This window comes from Uloborus diversus, chromosome 8 (assembly GCF_026930045.1).
Source record: "Uloborus diversus isolate 005 chromosome 8, Udiv.v.3.1, whole genome shotgun sequence".
NCBI lineage: Eukaryota > Metazoa > Arthropoda > Arachnida > Araneae > Uloboridae > Uloborus > Uloborus diversus.
This window is the reverse complement of record NC_072738.1, coordinates 57,682,862-57,697,279: the sequence shown is the minus strand read 5'-3', so window position 1 is coordinate 57,697,279 and position 14,418 is coordinate 57,682,862. Positions and strand designations below refer to the sequence as shown.

Here is a 14,418-nt window from a genome sequence, read left to right as displayed (position 1 = left end):
GCGTCAAATCGTTTAATCCTTCTTCAACTGAAGTTCAAATTCTCGGAGCCTAAGATCGCTGTACAAGCATTGTGTGTAGTTCCAAGCGTTAGGAACTAATTTGATGCTTGGGGAGAAATAGGAGGAATTCTAATATTATTGGCACAAATCTTAATTACTATCACAGTACGTTATTTGCTAAGTAAAATGGCTTTCGTCTCCCCTATTTTAACTAATGCCCTGAACATTATTTTTTCGTTCAGGGGAGTTCGATTTCTCTGAGTCAAACCAAACTGTATATGTAACTCAAGCACTTTGATTGCAATTGTGTAGCTAGATTAGCTAGATTTTTGGATGTAAACTGATGCCTTGGGACAAGGAAAAAGAATCGTGATATTCGTACAATGCTAATAAGTATTGCAGTGATTTATTTGCAAACAAAGATTCACTGGTATCGTATTTTCTACCAGAGTTCTGTCTCATTAGAATCGAACTGTACGTAGCTCAAAGATTTTGATTATGACTATGTTGCTAAATATTTGGGAGGGATTTAATCTTTTTTTTTTCTTCGTAGTTGAAGAACTGGTGTGCCTAGCGACATGGAAAGAAGGTTCCACGCGGTATTTAGTTGGCAAACTCGAACACCGGGTTGCCAAGGCGGATGAAGACAAATTTAGGTGCTTTGTAAGTATGACTCTACAGATTTCTGTAATTCAAACGCAATTTGTAAACTAAATATTGCACTTTTACCAAGGCTTGTTACAGATAACGAACTACTTCTGAACTAGTATCTCTTTCAAATGATGTTACAATAGGGAACTGAACGGACCATGGGTTTTTGATGGTTTTTTTCCAATTTTCAACAATTACCAATAAAGTTTCGTTTTTCATATATTAAAGCTTTGTTTTGGTTTGAAAAAATTGTTTTGGCTGATGAGAAGGAGCATAAAACTTATCAAGTTCATAGCAAATATTTATCAGTTTCAAGTGACGTTACAATAAAACCACCAAAACATGAGTAATTTCAAATTTTTAACAATAAACATAGAAGTTTCTTTTTTACATAGAAGCTCCGTTTTCCTCTGAACGAATTGTTTTACCTGGTGATGAGGAGCATGAAAATTATTTACTAGTTATGAAACACTCACGATGACGAATGTTACTTAATCGATGAGGGCATATGAGGCAGTGAAAAGCAAATGGTTGTAAGTGGACATTTTCAAGTTTTGAATAAAACTTGTTTAAAGATAACGTACTAGGTAGGCTTTCATTGATTTTTCTTTTCTAAATCATGCTGTACAGCAGCACCACCTTCCCGGGCTACTAGTACTATCTATTGCCCCAAGGCAGAAGAAAGGTTCCTCTATTATGTTTACTGGTTATTTCCAAATTCTTAATTTTGCCACTTACACCCCTTTGCTTCTCACTGCCTCATATGTCTTCTTTATAGACTCATTTACGTATGATCCAGGGCTAAGGAGTCGAAGTACAACTGGTTTTAATGTAAAGGAGAGAAAGCTTTAACATTCCAGGAGTCGCAGTCGTCGATTTCGACTGCTTTTCGGGTAAAGGACTCAAAGTCAACAGTTGTAGTCGGAGGCTTTAAAATTCTAGGAGTCGGAGTTGTGGCGTAGGACTGATTTTGGGGCAAAGGAGTCGTATTTTGTCATCTTCTTCCCGACTCCGAAACCCTGATCTAAACAATGTAATTAAAAATATCTTTTTTTTACAAGAAGGAGAATGTCTGTTTCGTTTACACTATCCTCTTGAAATTCAATAGGAAATTACTTACATGAAAAATCAGTATGTTTTTCTGCTGCAATCATTCATACTGTGGAAATACTATGTTAAATATTTTCATGTGGGGAGGGGGGTCAGAAAAGGTGTTTCTTTAAGCTCATCTATAGTCATTCTATAACTTTACAATTTTCTTATTTGAACTGTGTTTTTTTTTTTTTTCTTTAATATAGCTGTTTTCTTTTTAAACCTTATTTAGGTGTATGAACAAACAGAAGACAACTTGGGATACATGGTTGCCCAGTCAGGAGATGCCACCTGTGATGGTTTGTTTACTGCTTACGAAGGATCTCGAACAATGAAATTAACAAAAGGTACGGTGAAATTGAAAGAAAGGTTAAAAAACGCAAATAATTTCATTATTTGATAGAAAATAGTGCTACTACGCAACCGTACTACGCTAGATTTGTGTACTTTTTATCTAATCACGTGAAATCTAATTAGTTTTAAACTGTTCCACGAATTGATTTTTCGGCTAACTAGAAAAGATTCAAACTCATTTGAAGTTTAGGTAATGAAAAAAGAGGATTTTAATTTTCTGACTTTTCCAACCAGATGGAGACTAGCTACGATTTTCTTACATTTCTCTCTTTTGCTATATGTTTCTGTTCATATAATGATTTGAGGGAACACCAAGTGAGTGCAAATCCCTGAAAGAAGAGTAACTGGTGAATTTTATAATCTACACGTGTATGAATCACCTTTTTCATTGAAATGGTCGTAGATTTAAAATACCCGGCAGAAGTTACTTTGCCACTATTCACTTTTTTTTTTTTTTGTAAATGAACTTTCTTTGTTAACGAATTTAGTTTACCTTATTATATTTTGAGTACCATTAGTAAAAATGTTGAGAAACAATTGTTTGCATTTACATGAAATTGAATCTGAAATAAGTTTGGTTCTCATTAGATTTGATTTAAAGTTTAATTATTTTTTTTAGTGTCAGCTCTGGTAGACATGCACTGGTTGTATTTTATGTTAAAAATTGAAATTCTAGAAAGGGAAATCGTATTGCTTTATGCTATGTTTAAATGCCAAATGTGTTTAGAATTTTTAAAACTTTAAAAATATTATTTCAAAATTACTTCAAGATTTAATGCAATTTAGTTTTAGGAAAGTATTTTTAAGCATTTATGGGATACTTATGATTCGGCTATAGTTTACAAGGGAAAAAATAATTAAATAAGAGGAAAAATGACTATGTCAAGATTGTCGCCAAGCTCGGCGAAATTTTTTAAATCGGAAATGGTAATCTTTGTTTCTTTCAATGGCTATGAGAACTGTGGTAATTTTTATGTAGTTGGAGGCAAAATTAACATAGCAGCGCAGTAGTTCTCTGATTAGGATCTGTGTAGCCTTCAGCCAGCCAGGTTAGATTTCCCCAACTATACCGCATATACTAACTAAATATTGCGATATCAAAAGAATAAAGGATCATTGAAAAAAAAGGAGGTTCACAGTTGCAATGTATTGCCCACTGATAGCTAATTCTTTTATTATTAATGTTTTTTACAGCCAACCATCCACATGCCAAGTGTCACTACCCTGACTGGTTTACCACATACCACCACTGGCGAGGCCTTGATGGTAAGCTGGCTTATGACATTGGCCACAAAAATGGATCCTTCCGCGTCTCTAATGCCACTACCGGGGACGTAGTCAAAAGAGTTGTTTGCACTCAAGACCACCACCATTCCTTCTTTCCATCTCCAGTGAGCACCCCTGCAACAGGCAGTATCACGGGAGGAATATTTGCACAATTCGTAGTGCACGTCACCTCAGGCTGGTAAGTTGATTTTTTATTTCAACGTAGATTTGGTTTCTAAACTTACGTGTAAGTAGTGACCAGTTTATCAGAAACTTTTCAGAAGTAATGCAGGAAATTATCAATGTGCATATTGGGGTTTTTCTTCGTTTTACTTACACCCAATGAATGAAAACTTTCTTTAAACTTTAATGACAGCCAACCAATTCCTTTTTGGGGCTGCGTTAGGCTATTTAGGCTTTTGCAGACCTAGTGTGATATACTTCGACATGGCAACCAGTCTTTCATGTGCCACCATTAAAGCGTGAATATCGATGAAACAGATAATTTTGACGATCAGTCTCCACCAGATGGAAGCACCTGGGCTCTCTTCAATGCGAAACTGCACAAGATATTTAATTTGGCCGAGAATATTCAGAGCCAACCAAATACCCAAGGGATCTTTTACATAACGCATATTCATACGACGTGGGTGCTGACGATTTTCTGCATCTCTAAAATCCACCGACTAGCCACCGCGGGTCAGAACCATGGACCACGGCGCAGAAGGCCAACGCTTTACCATCACACCACGCAGCTGACTTCCTGTTAGTTAATTAGTGAAAAATACTTTCACTTAAAACAATAGTAAATGAACAAGAAGAAATTGCATGAACTAAACCCATTCAAGTTGCGCAAGCACGCATAACAAAGTTTAAGAAAATGATCGAAGTAACTAAATTTTCTTTTTCGATTCCTTGTACAAAATGGGGGGGGGGGGAGTTGTTTTAGTTATATTTGTGTGGTTTCCTTTCCTTTCTCGTTGGAAATAATTTCAAAAAAGAAGGAAGAAAAAGTATCATTACTTGACTTTCTCTGCTAAAATGTTTTACTAACTTACAAATTTTCATGTAGTTATTCGAAATAATTGCATTTATTTAAGTTTTAGAAGATGTTTAAATGGTTAAACAAAATGTTGAGAGATAAATGGTTAAAATAAATATTAATCAAAGTAAAAAGGGCAATTTTTACTTAATTTAAACTAAATTTCTGTTGTAATGAAAGTTCAAGTGTGAAATTTTTTTGATACATCATAAAGCTAATCAACTGCCTGTTTTAATCTGTGAATATTTGTTATATAAGTACACATAAAAATTAATGTTCGTTTTTCTAATCTTTTTTACAGTAACAGTGGTTACACCTGTTTAAGGATACACAAAAGAGCCCCTCATGTTGTAGAGCTTCAATCAACAAGTAAGAGAAAAATATTTTATAGTTTCATTGAGAACAGATTTTATGTGAATTACCTAAACAATATTCTGGTTATCACTTTATTGACTAAACGTTTGACGCTCTGTTCAAAACCATGAGGTTAAATTACAGCGGAGTTATAACTAGAATAAGACAGAGCAATAATTTACGGAGTCAAGAAAATTTTTAAACTGGGCTGCCATCACTCCAAGCTATCTATCTTTGGTTTTCACACCAACAGAAGCCATCTTTTTTAAAATTTGATTTTAAGTTACAATGTTTCTAATATGTTAAACGTGAATATAGTTTTTCATGACGGAATAAGTGACGGCTAATTATCAAGCTACTAAAAGAGTTTTAATCAAGTTCAGAGGCTTGATACCAACTGAAATAGGGACAAAAATTTTAAAAGTTCAAACTTAAAGCGTAAAGGTATGCAAACGTTATTGGTGCTGCATAATTTATTTGACGGGCGCTTGGTGTTGCGAACCGCTCTTTGATTGCCAACCATGAATCCTATCTTCCTCGATGATAAAGTCAAGAAAGTCAGAATTAAACTGAGCGCATGCGCAAAAGGTAAAGGCGACTAATTTCTGGTTGATTTCGACGACGTAGCAAATGTTGTGAAATCAACAATACTAAGCTGTATCGTATACTATCAAAAACTGGGTGCATCTTTGTATTTATCTATCTATGTACGAATCGTTACCCTGGAAGGTTTCGTTTTTCTATGAATTTAGTAAGCGGACATATTACAGTAAAATCCCTTTTTTTTTTTTGTCCGCAAAAGAAGGGGTGTCCGCTGGACAGGGGTTTAATAGTGTTATTTGCCTTGGAATCGAGGAATTAAAAATTATCCGTATAAGAGGGGTGTCTGTTAGGAGGGGTTTTATTTTAATTATCCCGTTTATTCTCAAGGACGTTTCTACCGCCAGATGGAAAGAACTTTTGGTACCGAGCCAGATTCGGACTTAGGAAGGTCTTTGCCCAAAGCTACGGCGATCTCGCCTCGATCGGGTCCTCTTTTCCTGCGGTTTATAATTTCTCTTTTTCTGCTTAAAGCGGAAGTGATTGAATGATTTCAGTTAATTATTGTTGCAAATATGATCATTTAGTGTATTTGATAATCCCGTGGCCGCAGAAAACCTTTCGTTGTTCGCGTTTTTTTTTCCATCGAGACGAAATGGAAAAATTCATTATGTGGGACTTACACTTGCTTTGAACCTAACTAAGCTAATTGCTCGAGAATTATTTTACTCTGAAGATTAATTCTTGTTGAAAATATGTTCATTTAGTGTATTTGATCCTCTCGTGGCCGTAGAACAACTCTCGATGTTCGTTTTTTTTTCTATCGATGCGAAATGAAAAAGTTCATTATGTGGGACCTATACATGCTTTGAACCTACCTAAGATAATTGTTCGAGAACTATTTTACGCTGAAGATTAATTATTCTTGCAAATATGTTCATTTAGTGTATTTGATCCTCCCGTGGCCGTAGAACACTTCTTGATGTTCGAGTTTTTTTTTCTATCGAGGCGAAATGGAAAAATTCATTAGGTGGGCCTACACTTGCTTAGATCCTAACTAAGCTGATTGCTCGAGAACTATTTTACTCTGAAGATTAATGGTAAAGTGGAGGCTTTTGGCAGGCTTAGGCGGCTAACCTAGCCACCCTGGCTACTAGTTTTATATTTTTTCAATGATTGTACCAACTCTTATTGCATGAAAATTAATAGTGCATAATTAGTATGAAAACAATTAGCTTAATGGTCTAACTTATTTTTTGTTAATATATTTCCATTTTTTTAAATCTTTATTATTACATCGAATTTGTTAGAGTTATCTTAATATGTAAAACATACTCTTTTATATTAATCAAATAAGAATATCAATGCTTAAAATTACGCTTTTATCCCAGTATACACTATCGTATTTTTCTTTCTTCTGAAGTGTATTCTAAATATTACACCTAAACGAATAATGCTAAGTAACGTTATTGTAATCTGAATTCGTGTATCAGGTTTACTTTTAAAGTTTAAATTGACTCCAATTTTTAATGTATAAAGTAAATACTAAAAGATCACAGTATGCAGCTTTCATTTTTCGATTATATTAGTTAAAAATTCCAAATTTTCACACTTCTGTTCGGTGATGTATTTTTATAAATACAAACCTATACTTTCCATTATTTTCAGTATGATAAAAAAAACCTAATGAATTAAAAAACTAGGACGCCGTGTATGCAATTTTCCGCAAAAAAATTGTGCTTTTACGTTATTTTTTATTCACAAAGGATGATGAAAGTTATTTTACAAAAACACAAACTTACTTTATGTGTTTTGGTTACAGGTCGACTATCTACAATTGCATCCGAAGCTTGTAATGGAATCAACTTTGACACGAATCCATCTGAAATTGTTACTCTTACAAGTAAGTTACATATTTTTAAAAGATACACATCTGCAACAATAAATCATCTGAATTTGATACTTTTACCAGTAAATTCTAACCAAACGTACCCAAACAAAATGACATCAATTGACTCGTTTATTTCAAAAATCAGTCAAGTGACAAGTTCTAAATTTTCGGAAATATATTTTAAACATTCGATTTAAGTTTTTCGCTAGGGAGAGGGAATACAACCTTTTTTTTTTTTTTTTTTTTGCTGAACTGTAATACATTTAATTTTGCTTCTTTCAAAAAAAAGTACTAATTACTGTAATGAACAATTTAATATGAGGATTAAAAAAAAAAAAAACTTGATATGAGGAATCCTTTTGACTGGTTTTTAAATTACACGATCCAATTCCTCTGAATTTGTTGATCGTACCAGTAAGTGCTAACCTAACGAATTCCAGTGTAACGGCACTAATTTATACGTATTAGTTGCTCATACTATTGAATCCTAACGTAAAACTGAAAATAATTATAACACCAATTCATTTGAATTTGTTCCTATCATTAGTAAAAGATATTAAACATCTGAATTTGTCTCTATCTTTGATGTTACCATTACGTTACAAACTAAGAATTGGAATTTCATCTTTAAAATGAAAATTAGTCACACATTTATCATCTCCAAATATCTAATAGATGGATTGTACTACATGAATATTCGAACTAAAACAAATGCTTCTTAATAGCTTTCAATTTGAATGCTTTGTTCTTTTGAGAGCGGTGAATAAGTTCAAATATAACTTTCATCATCGTAATCGCCAACCATTTACAACCCATTTCAGGATACGAAATGGGTATCATCTGTTTTTGGTTTAATCCAGCGCTTTTAATGAGGGCTTTTAATGTTTTAAAGTCCCCTAGCTATCACAACTACTGTATGGTCATTTCAACTCGACTACTGATCCTTTATGGGTCGGTTGATTTCCCACGAATAAGTGCGCTTCCATTAGTATATATCAGTTGATGTAAATAACGAAAAACACCGTTTGGCAGCATTAACCACGTGTTTGGCGTGGAAAATAACAAATAATCGCCAATCAGATGGTGAATATTGATTTAAGTTTTTAACAGAGAAAATCCAGCAACCAATTTGTTTTCTTTGGTCTATCTTTTCGCCGAACATACTTAAATCAAGTCAATAAATTTTGGTTCTTAACTCTGCAAGCAAAACAAAGCAAAACGTTAAATTACAATTCAGCTGTGTGCATTCTTTTATAGTTTTTTATTGTTACCTCTTCTTTCGCAGCTCAAACGTCTGGATCCTTGGAGTGTCCCATGGCTGGTATTTATGCTTTGGAGGGAAATGCTCGCCACATGTCCCGCCTAATATCACTGGATGCCGCCAATGCCGACCCTTGGCCTTGCACTGGATACACCACTCTCACGTCAGGTTGCTCAGCTGTCGACAAAATGGAGCTTGTCCAAGAATGTGCCAATGAAAGGAAGACCAACTGTAAGCATTTTTTTCTTTCTTTTTTATCTGTTTTTCAAAAGCTAAAAAATATTAGTGGTGATTTTATCATAAATTTCCGTACATCATCGTTCATAATCACTAAATGAGACCAAAGACTTTATCTAGATAATTTAGACGCACATGTGCACGCCTTGTACAAACATTTTCTGCTGTACAGGTATATTTGCTGCAGATATGTGCATCACCTTATACAGTAAAACCCCTCCTAACGGACATACCTCAAAGGCTGACACCCCTCTTATGCTGATATTTTTTTATTCCCCAGTTCCAATGCAAATAACTTTATTAAACCCCTGTCCTGCGGACACCTCTCTTTTGCGGACAAAAAAAATTGCCCCCTTAGTGTCCGCATTAGAGGGATTTTACTGTATTTTTTGATTAATATCAATGTTTAAACATTATCTTCAAAGAAGGAGATAAATAAAATGGAAAAAGTTATTTATCTATTTATTTATTTTATTTATTTTTATTTATTTATTTATTTATTTACAACAAAGCAAAATGCATTGTTGTACTAAAAATACTGTACTGTATCTGCAGATATGAAAATCAATAAACTACTATTTATTGATTTTGATTTCTGCAGATAGTTTTGAATTGTGTGCACATAATTGTATGTTATAATTTCTACAACTGAATCGATTTTTCTTTCAGCATTTCAATGCAGAGGAAGTTGGGAAGAAAATGGAACAAATTATGTGATTGCCACTGCTGTTGGAACAAGAAAGCATCTTTGCCTGGTCAGTACCACTTCATGATATGCCTTACATGTTGCCTTAAGCTGCGTTCATTACATTGTAAAACTCGTGGCCGTGAGAAGCAAAGGGATGTAAGCGATAAACTCCTTAAAGTTTCGAGTATAACACGTTTAAAATTCAGATCCTAGGTAGACTTTCATTGATTTTTTTTTTTTTTTGTAAATCATGCTGCATAACAGCACTTACCAGGACTATAAGTATAATCTCTTGCCCAAAACAGAGGGGATGTTTTCCTACCATTTGTGCTGATTATTCCCAAATTCTTAATTTTGGCACTTGCATCTACATCTCTTTGCTTCTCAATGCTTTAAATGTAAAATGTCTTCCTAATTTATTTGAGTTTATTATGTAACTTTCATCATTAAAATCAGCCGTTTTGTTAAGTTAATTAATTTAACCAAGTTAATAGTGCATGTAACTGGTTGTTTTTGAACATCTAAAAATCTTCCTCAGTGTTGACATCGATTACTTAAACTATTTAGTTTTTAGGGTTTGCTGGTCACAGTATTAATGTGTATATATATATATATATATATATATATATACACCGAAGAGCTATTACATTATGACCATACTCTATCTATAGCAATGGGCTCGCCCAGGAGCAGAACCACTGCGCGTACGTGGCTGATATTGGAGTTTATAAAGTGGGTATGCATTGTCTTTCTAAACATAGTGCGATTAGCAACATAATGGGAAAAGCAGCTGATTTAGCAGACTTCGATAAAGGTCAAATCTTTATGACTCGGCGACTGGGAACATCCATTTCGGAAACGGCACGTATAGTGGCCTGTTCACGTGCAGTTGTTGTGAGCACGTATCAAAAATGGTGCAGGGATGGTGAAACTGCAAGTCGTCGGCCAACAGTGTGTCGTCCACGGCGCATTGATTCCAGAGGTAAGCAGAGATTGCTACGCATTGTTCGCCGTGACCAAAGAGCTACAACAGCCGAAACCACCACCAGCTACAACAGAGGTGACGCAGACAGTGTTTCTCAACATACTGTGCAACGTACATTACTGCGTATGAGCCTATGCAGCTGGAGGCTGAAGCATGTTCCTGCACTGACGAAACGTCATCGTCAAATGCGGCTACAATGGGCCGAGAAACATCGGAATAGGACACTAGAGGAATGGAAGAAGGTTGCATGGTCCGACGAATCACGTTTTTTGGTACATCACTTCGACAGGCGTGTGAGAATACGCCGATTTCCAAAGGAATCCCTGGCTCCCAGATGCACAGTTGGACGGATACAAGCCAGTGGCGTGGGTATTATGGTGTGGGCAATGTTTTCATGGAGCACATTAGGTCCCATAATCCCCGTAGAACAATCCTTGACGTCTGTGAGCTACTTGAACATAGTTGCAGAGCAGGTTCACCCATTCATGGCAACAGTTTTTCCTGTCGGCGATGGTGTTTAGTTTACCAACAGGATAATGCACCACCTCATAAGGGTCAAATCGTCATGGATTGGTTCGAGGAACATTCCAGTGACTTTCAAGTCATGCCTTGGTCCCTAAACTAACCTGACATTTACCCAATAGAGCATCCATGGTCCTACTTGGAAAACCAAATTCGTGCTGCCGTGCTTCCCCCTCATAATGCGAGGGAATTGCAGGACCAGTTGGTGAGCGCTTGGTACCAGATACCTCAGACTACCTATCAGCACCTTTTAGAATCAATGCCACGGCGGGTGCTAGCAGTTTTGAGGGCTAAAGATGGTCCTACATGTTATTAGCAGGGTGGTCATAATGTAATGGCTTTTGCGTATATATATGCCTTAATTTAGCTGTTTAACATTTTGTCATGTATAAAATTATTTATTGTTTCTTTTAGTTAATTTTCAACAAAGCGTTATAAATTTCACATTTTACAACTGTAACAATATATTTTTGTAATGTTTTGCACATTTTGCTTCTTACAGTTGACTTATTTATCTTGCAGACTTTCAATTGTTAAAATTAACCATAGATATTTCAACTTAATATAGATTGTATTATGTGTAGTATGTTAAGTCCCATTTGTAGTATATTTTTTTTTTAAAGGGGGTTGAGAGATTGTTAATTGCATTGAAAGTGTTAGGCTCAGAAAAAATCAATCTAAATAATAAGGACAGTAACAATTTGGTTTGTAAATGATTACGTATGTAATGTTTCTCCAGCTCTAAAATTTATAAGATTCATAATGATTCCCTCTTTCGTTTTTATAAAATAGATTTATTAGTTTAATCACATAGTTGATTGAAAAGTCCCCCCATAACACATTTCGTACATTTTAACGGATGTATTATACATTTTTAAAAGCTCTTTTGATCTATTACTGTATTTAGAAGTGTTATCAAGTCATAAATGTTGAACTAACTTTTATTCAATATTTTTACAGGCCTATTCTGAGAGTGAGAGGACAATTCATTTTTCTGGAAGCACTGAAGCATGTCTGCGGAATGTTCAACTCGGAAGAGAAGGTTCAATCGCAATTAATGGAACAAGCAAAGGTAATTTGTGTGTTTTGTTTTTCGTATTTAAATTATTATTATACATTTTTTGTTATTTTAGTATCCTTTCATTTTACAGTTTAAAATTATTTAAAAAAATTGTTAAAACTTAAACAACAACAATTTTTAACGTTTTGAAAGAAATTCCACACAAAAGGCTTTTATAAAGACGTATGGCGTAATGACCAACATTCAAGAGTATAAAACATTTGGAAATGAGCCATATATTAGTAGATAATGGTATAATAGGTAAATAAGAGATCAATGATTTAATTTTTCTAATTAACATTTTTCTTTAGACCTGTTATTCACTATGCGTTGATAAGATTCGGTTACAAGATACACAAAGACTGTAGTATGTCCATCTACAAAAAAAAAAAAAAATAGGAAATTATTATATTAGAAAAACTTTCTTCATGATAAAAAAAGATTAATTTACCAATTGGTTTTTCTGAGTAAAAAATGCATTTAAAGTTTGGGATTTTTCTTTTTTTTTTTTTTTTTTTAACTAACATAAAAGTTGAAAGATGAGGGCTGGACTGCATTGATTCCGACATTGGAAAAGGGTTTCTTTTTTGTAGAAAAAAGAACGAGAAGAATTTGCTTAGTTTGGGGGGGGGGGGAGACATATCGAAATCAATGGCACACACCACCCTCATAGAGAACCCCCACCCCACCCTTTTTGAGAATTGATGAATATAAATCAGTTTTCCATGTTTTTAAATTAATATTTTTACTAATTACTAACTTTACTGTCACTTTTTAAGTACAATATTTTATTTCAGGTTACTGTCCAACAACTGATGGCGGCCACACAACAGAGCCCTACAAACTACACATCACATTGATTTCCGTGTTTATAATGCTTTTTATCTTCCACAACTATCGGTGATGTATGAACGACACTATGCTGGTGTGAAAAAGAAAGAACGTTTTTTAAGCCGTACAATCGTTTCTTAAGTTCAGAGATACTTGCATCTGATTTAAGAACTGAACTGTCTAGAATCTACGTTGAGAGTCCCTCCCCACGTGAGAAAATGAACTCTTCGAAGGGAATCTTAAGATTTTCGATTTTTTGCTCAGAAAGCCAAGCCTTTGAATGTGGGAGATATAAATTTTTATGTATACAATACTTTTCCCACTATATTTCACGTTTGTTATATAATTACTATTATTATATATGCCGAGGGAAAAAGAGATGTTTCCTGAATCGTTTGGAAAGGTGAAATTGTTATGTGCTGCCCACGTGTCATATCGTCTCCGAAGCATGTTGAATTTTGAACTGACCTTCTGTTGCCACTTCAGTGTATTGAAAGTGTATTTTCCTCTTTCTGGGATCCTCGATGTTGCATGCAGCCAGACGATCGAAGTTCATTTTGATAAAACTTCTATATTCCTCTATACATTTGAAATATTGTAAAAAATGATTCTGCCTCTGGTTCTCCGAAAATAAAAACTGAAAATATTTTTAAAAATTATTGATCATTTTCATTTCTTTAAAGGTTAAAACATGAAAAAAAATGCTCTTTAGTGTTTTGATTTTTCTGTGTATTGTACTAAAAGGTCTAATTATCATATCAGTCGTCAAGCTTTGTCAATATTTCATGTTACCTACTTATTAAATTATGTTGTGTTGTATAAAAACAAATGATAAATGCATTTGTAACTGTAAAGGAGCAACTTGAAGTTAGAAATTCCAGTCACCTATACACAAGCTTTTTTTTTTATTTTTTTTTTTTTTACTCAACAAGCACAAAGAAACTCTTATAAAATTTTCATGTTTTTCGTTTGAATTTATTTTGCATTTATTTCTACTATTTATGCTGAGCTTGCGTGTGAGATTCTCATTAAACTCTTGGTTAGCGGCTCCCAGTCGCCAATTTGCGATTATTTTATTGAAAATGACCGCCAAAAATCGAGTCACATTCGCCAAAAGTGACGACAATGAACCCCTCCCCCCTCCCTTTTTTTTCTCTCGTCGTTCATTTTAAATCGAACATTTTCATTCAAAGCAACAAAATTAACGATTCCTGGCGTTTTTTATGTCTATTCGTATTTTTTTTAAAAAATCCGTTTTTACGATCGCGATTTTTTTTTCTTTCTTTTTTTATGTATATTTTAACATTAAAAATAGCGTATAGGTGATTTACTTTTGCTCTGGGAATATACAGTTTTAAAAATTGCTAATAAAAGTGCATAAGTGGCTATTATTTTTTGTGACTGGTAGCCAGTGCCAACGATTTAAAATTCCTAGTCTAGAGCTTTAAATTCTAACCTTAAAATGTCGAACGTGACATTACTTCAAAAGGAGATAATCAAATGCCTAAATTTCGTGAAGAACGTTTAATATTTTATCATATTATTAACAGCAACAATGTAATTGATTTCCGCTCACTTGGTAAATGAATCGGTATTGTTTGTATGTTCAATTTTCGAAGTTGACTTTAAGAAGAAAAAAAAACT

General features: G+C 34.2%; 1 protein-coding gene across 1 annotated transcript in view; it reads left to right on the top strand.

The window, feature by feature from the left end:
- Nucleotides 1-13,853, top strand: part of LOC129228234 (uncharacterized) — a 327,142-nt gene extending 313,289 nt beyond the window's left edge. The window contains exons 6-14 of the mRNA XM_054862900.1: nucleotides 554-663; nucleotides 1,976-2,090; nucleotides 3,292-3,562; nucleotides 4,707-4,774; nucleotides 7,122-7,202; nucleotides 8,476-8,682; nucleotides 9,358-9,443; nucleotides 11,844-11,955; nucleotides 12,741-13,853. Of these exons, the coding sequence (XP_054718875.1) occupies nucleotides 554-663; nucleotides 1,976-2,090; nucleotides 3,292-3,562; nucleotides 4,707-4,774; nucleotides 7,122-7,202; nucleotides 8,476-8,682; nucleotides 9,358-9,443; nucleotides 11,844-11,955; nucleotides 12,741-12,847 (1,157 nt within the window). The 3' untranslated portion in view covers nucleotides 12,848-13,853. The remainder of the gene's footprint in view (nucleotides 1-553; nucleotides 664-1,975; nucleotides 2,091-3,291; nucleotides 3,563-4,706; nucleotides 4,775-7,121; nucleotides 7,203-8,475; nucleotides 8,683-9,357; nucleotides 9,444-11,843; nucleotides 11,956-12,740) is intronic.
- The last annotated feature ends 565 nt before the right edge of the window (nucleotides 13,854-14,418 follow it).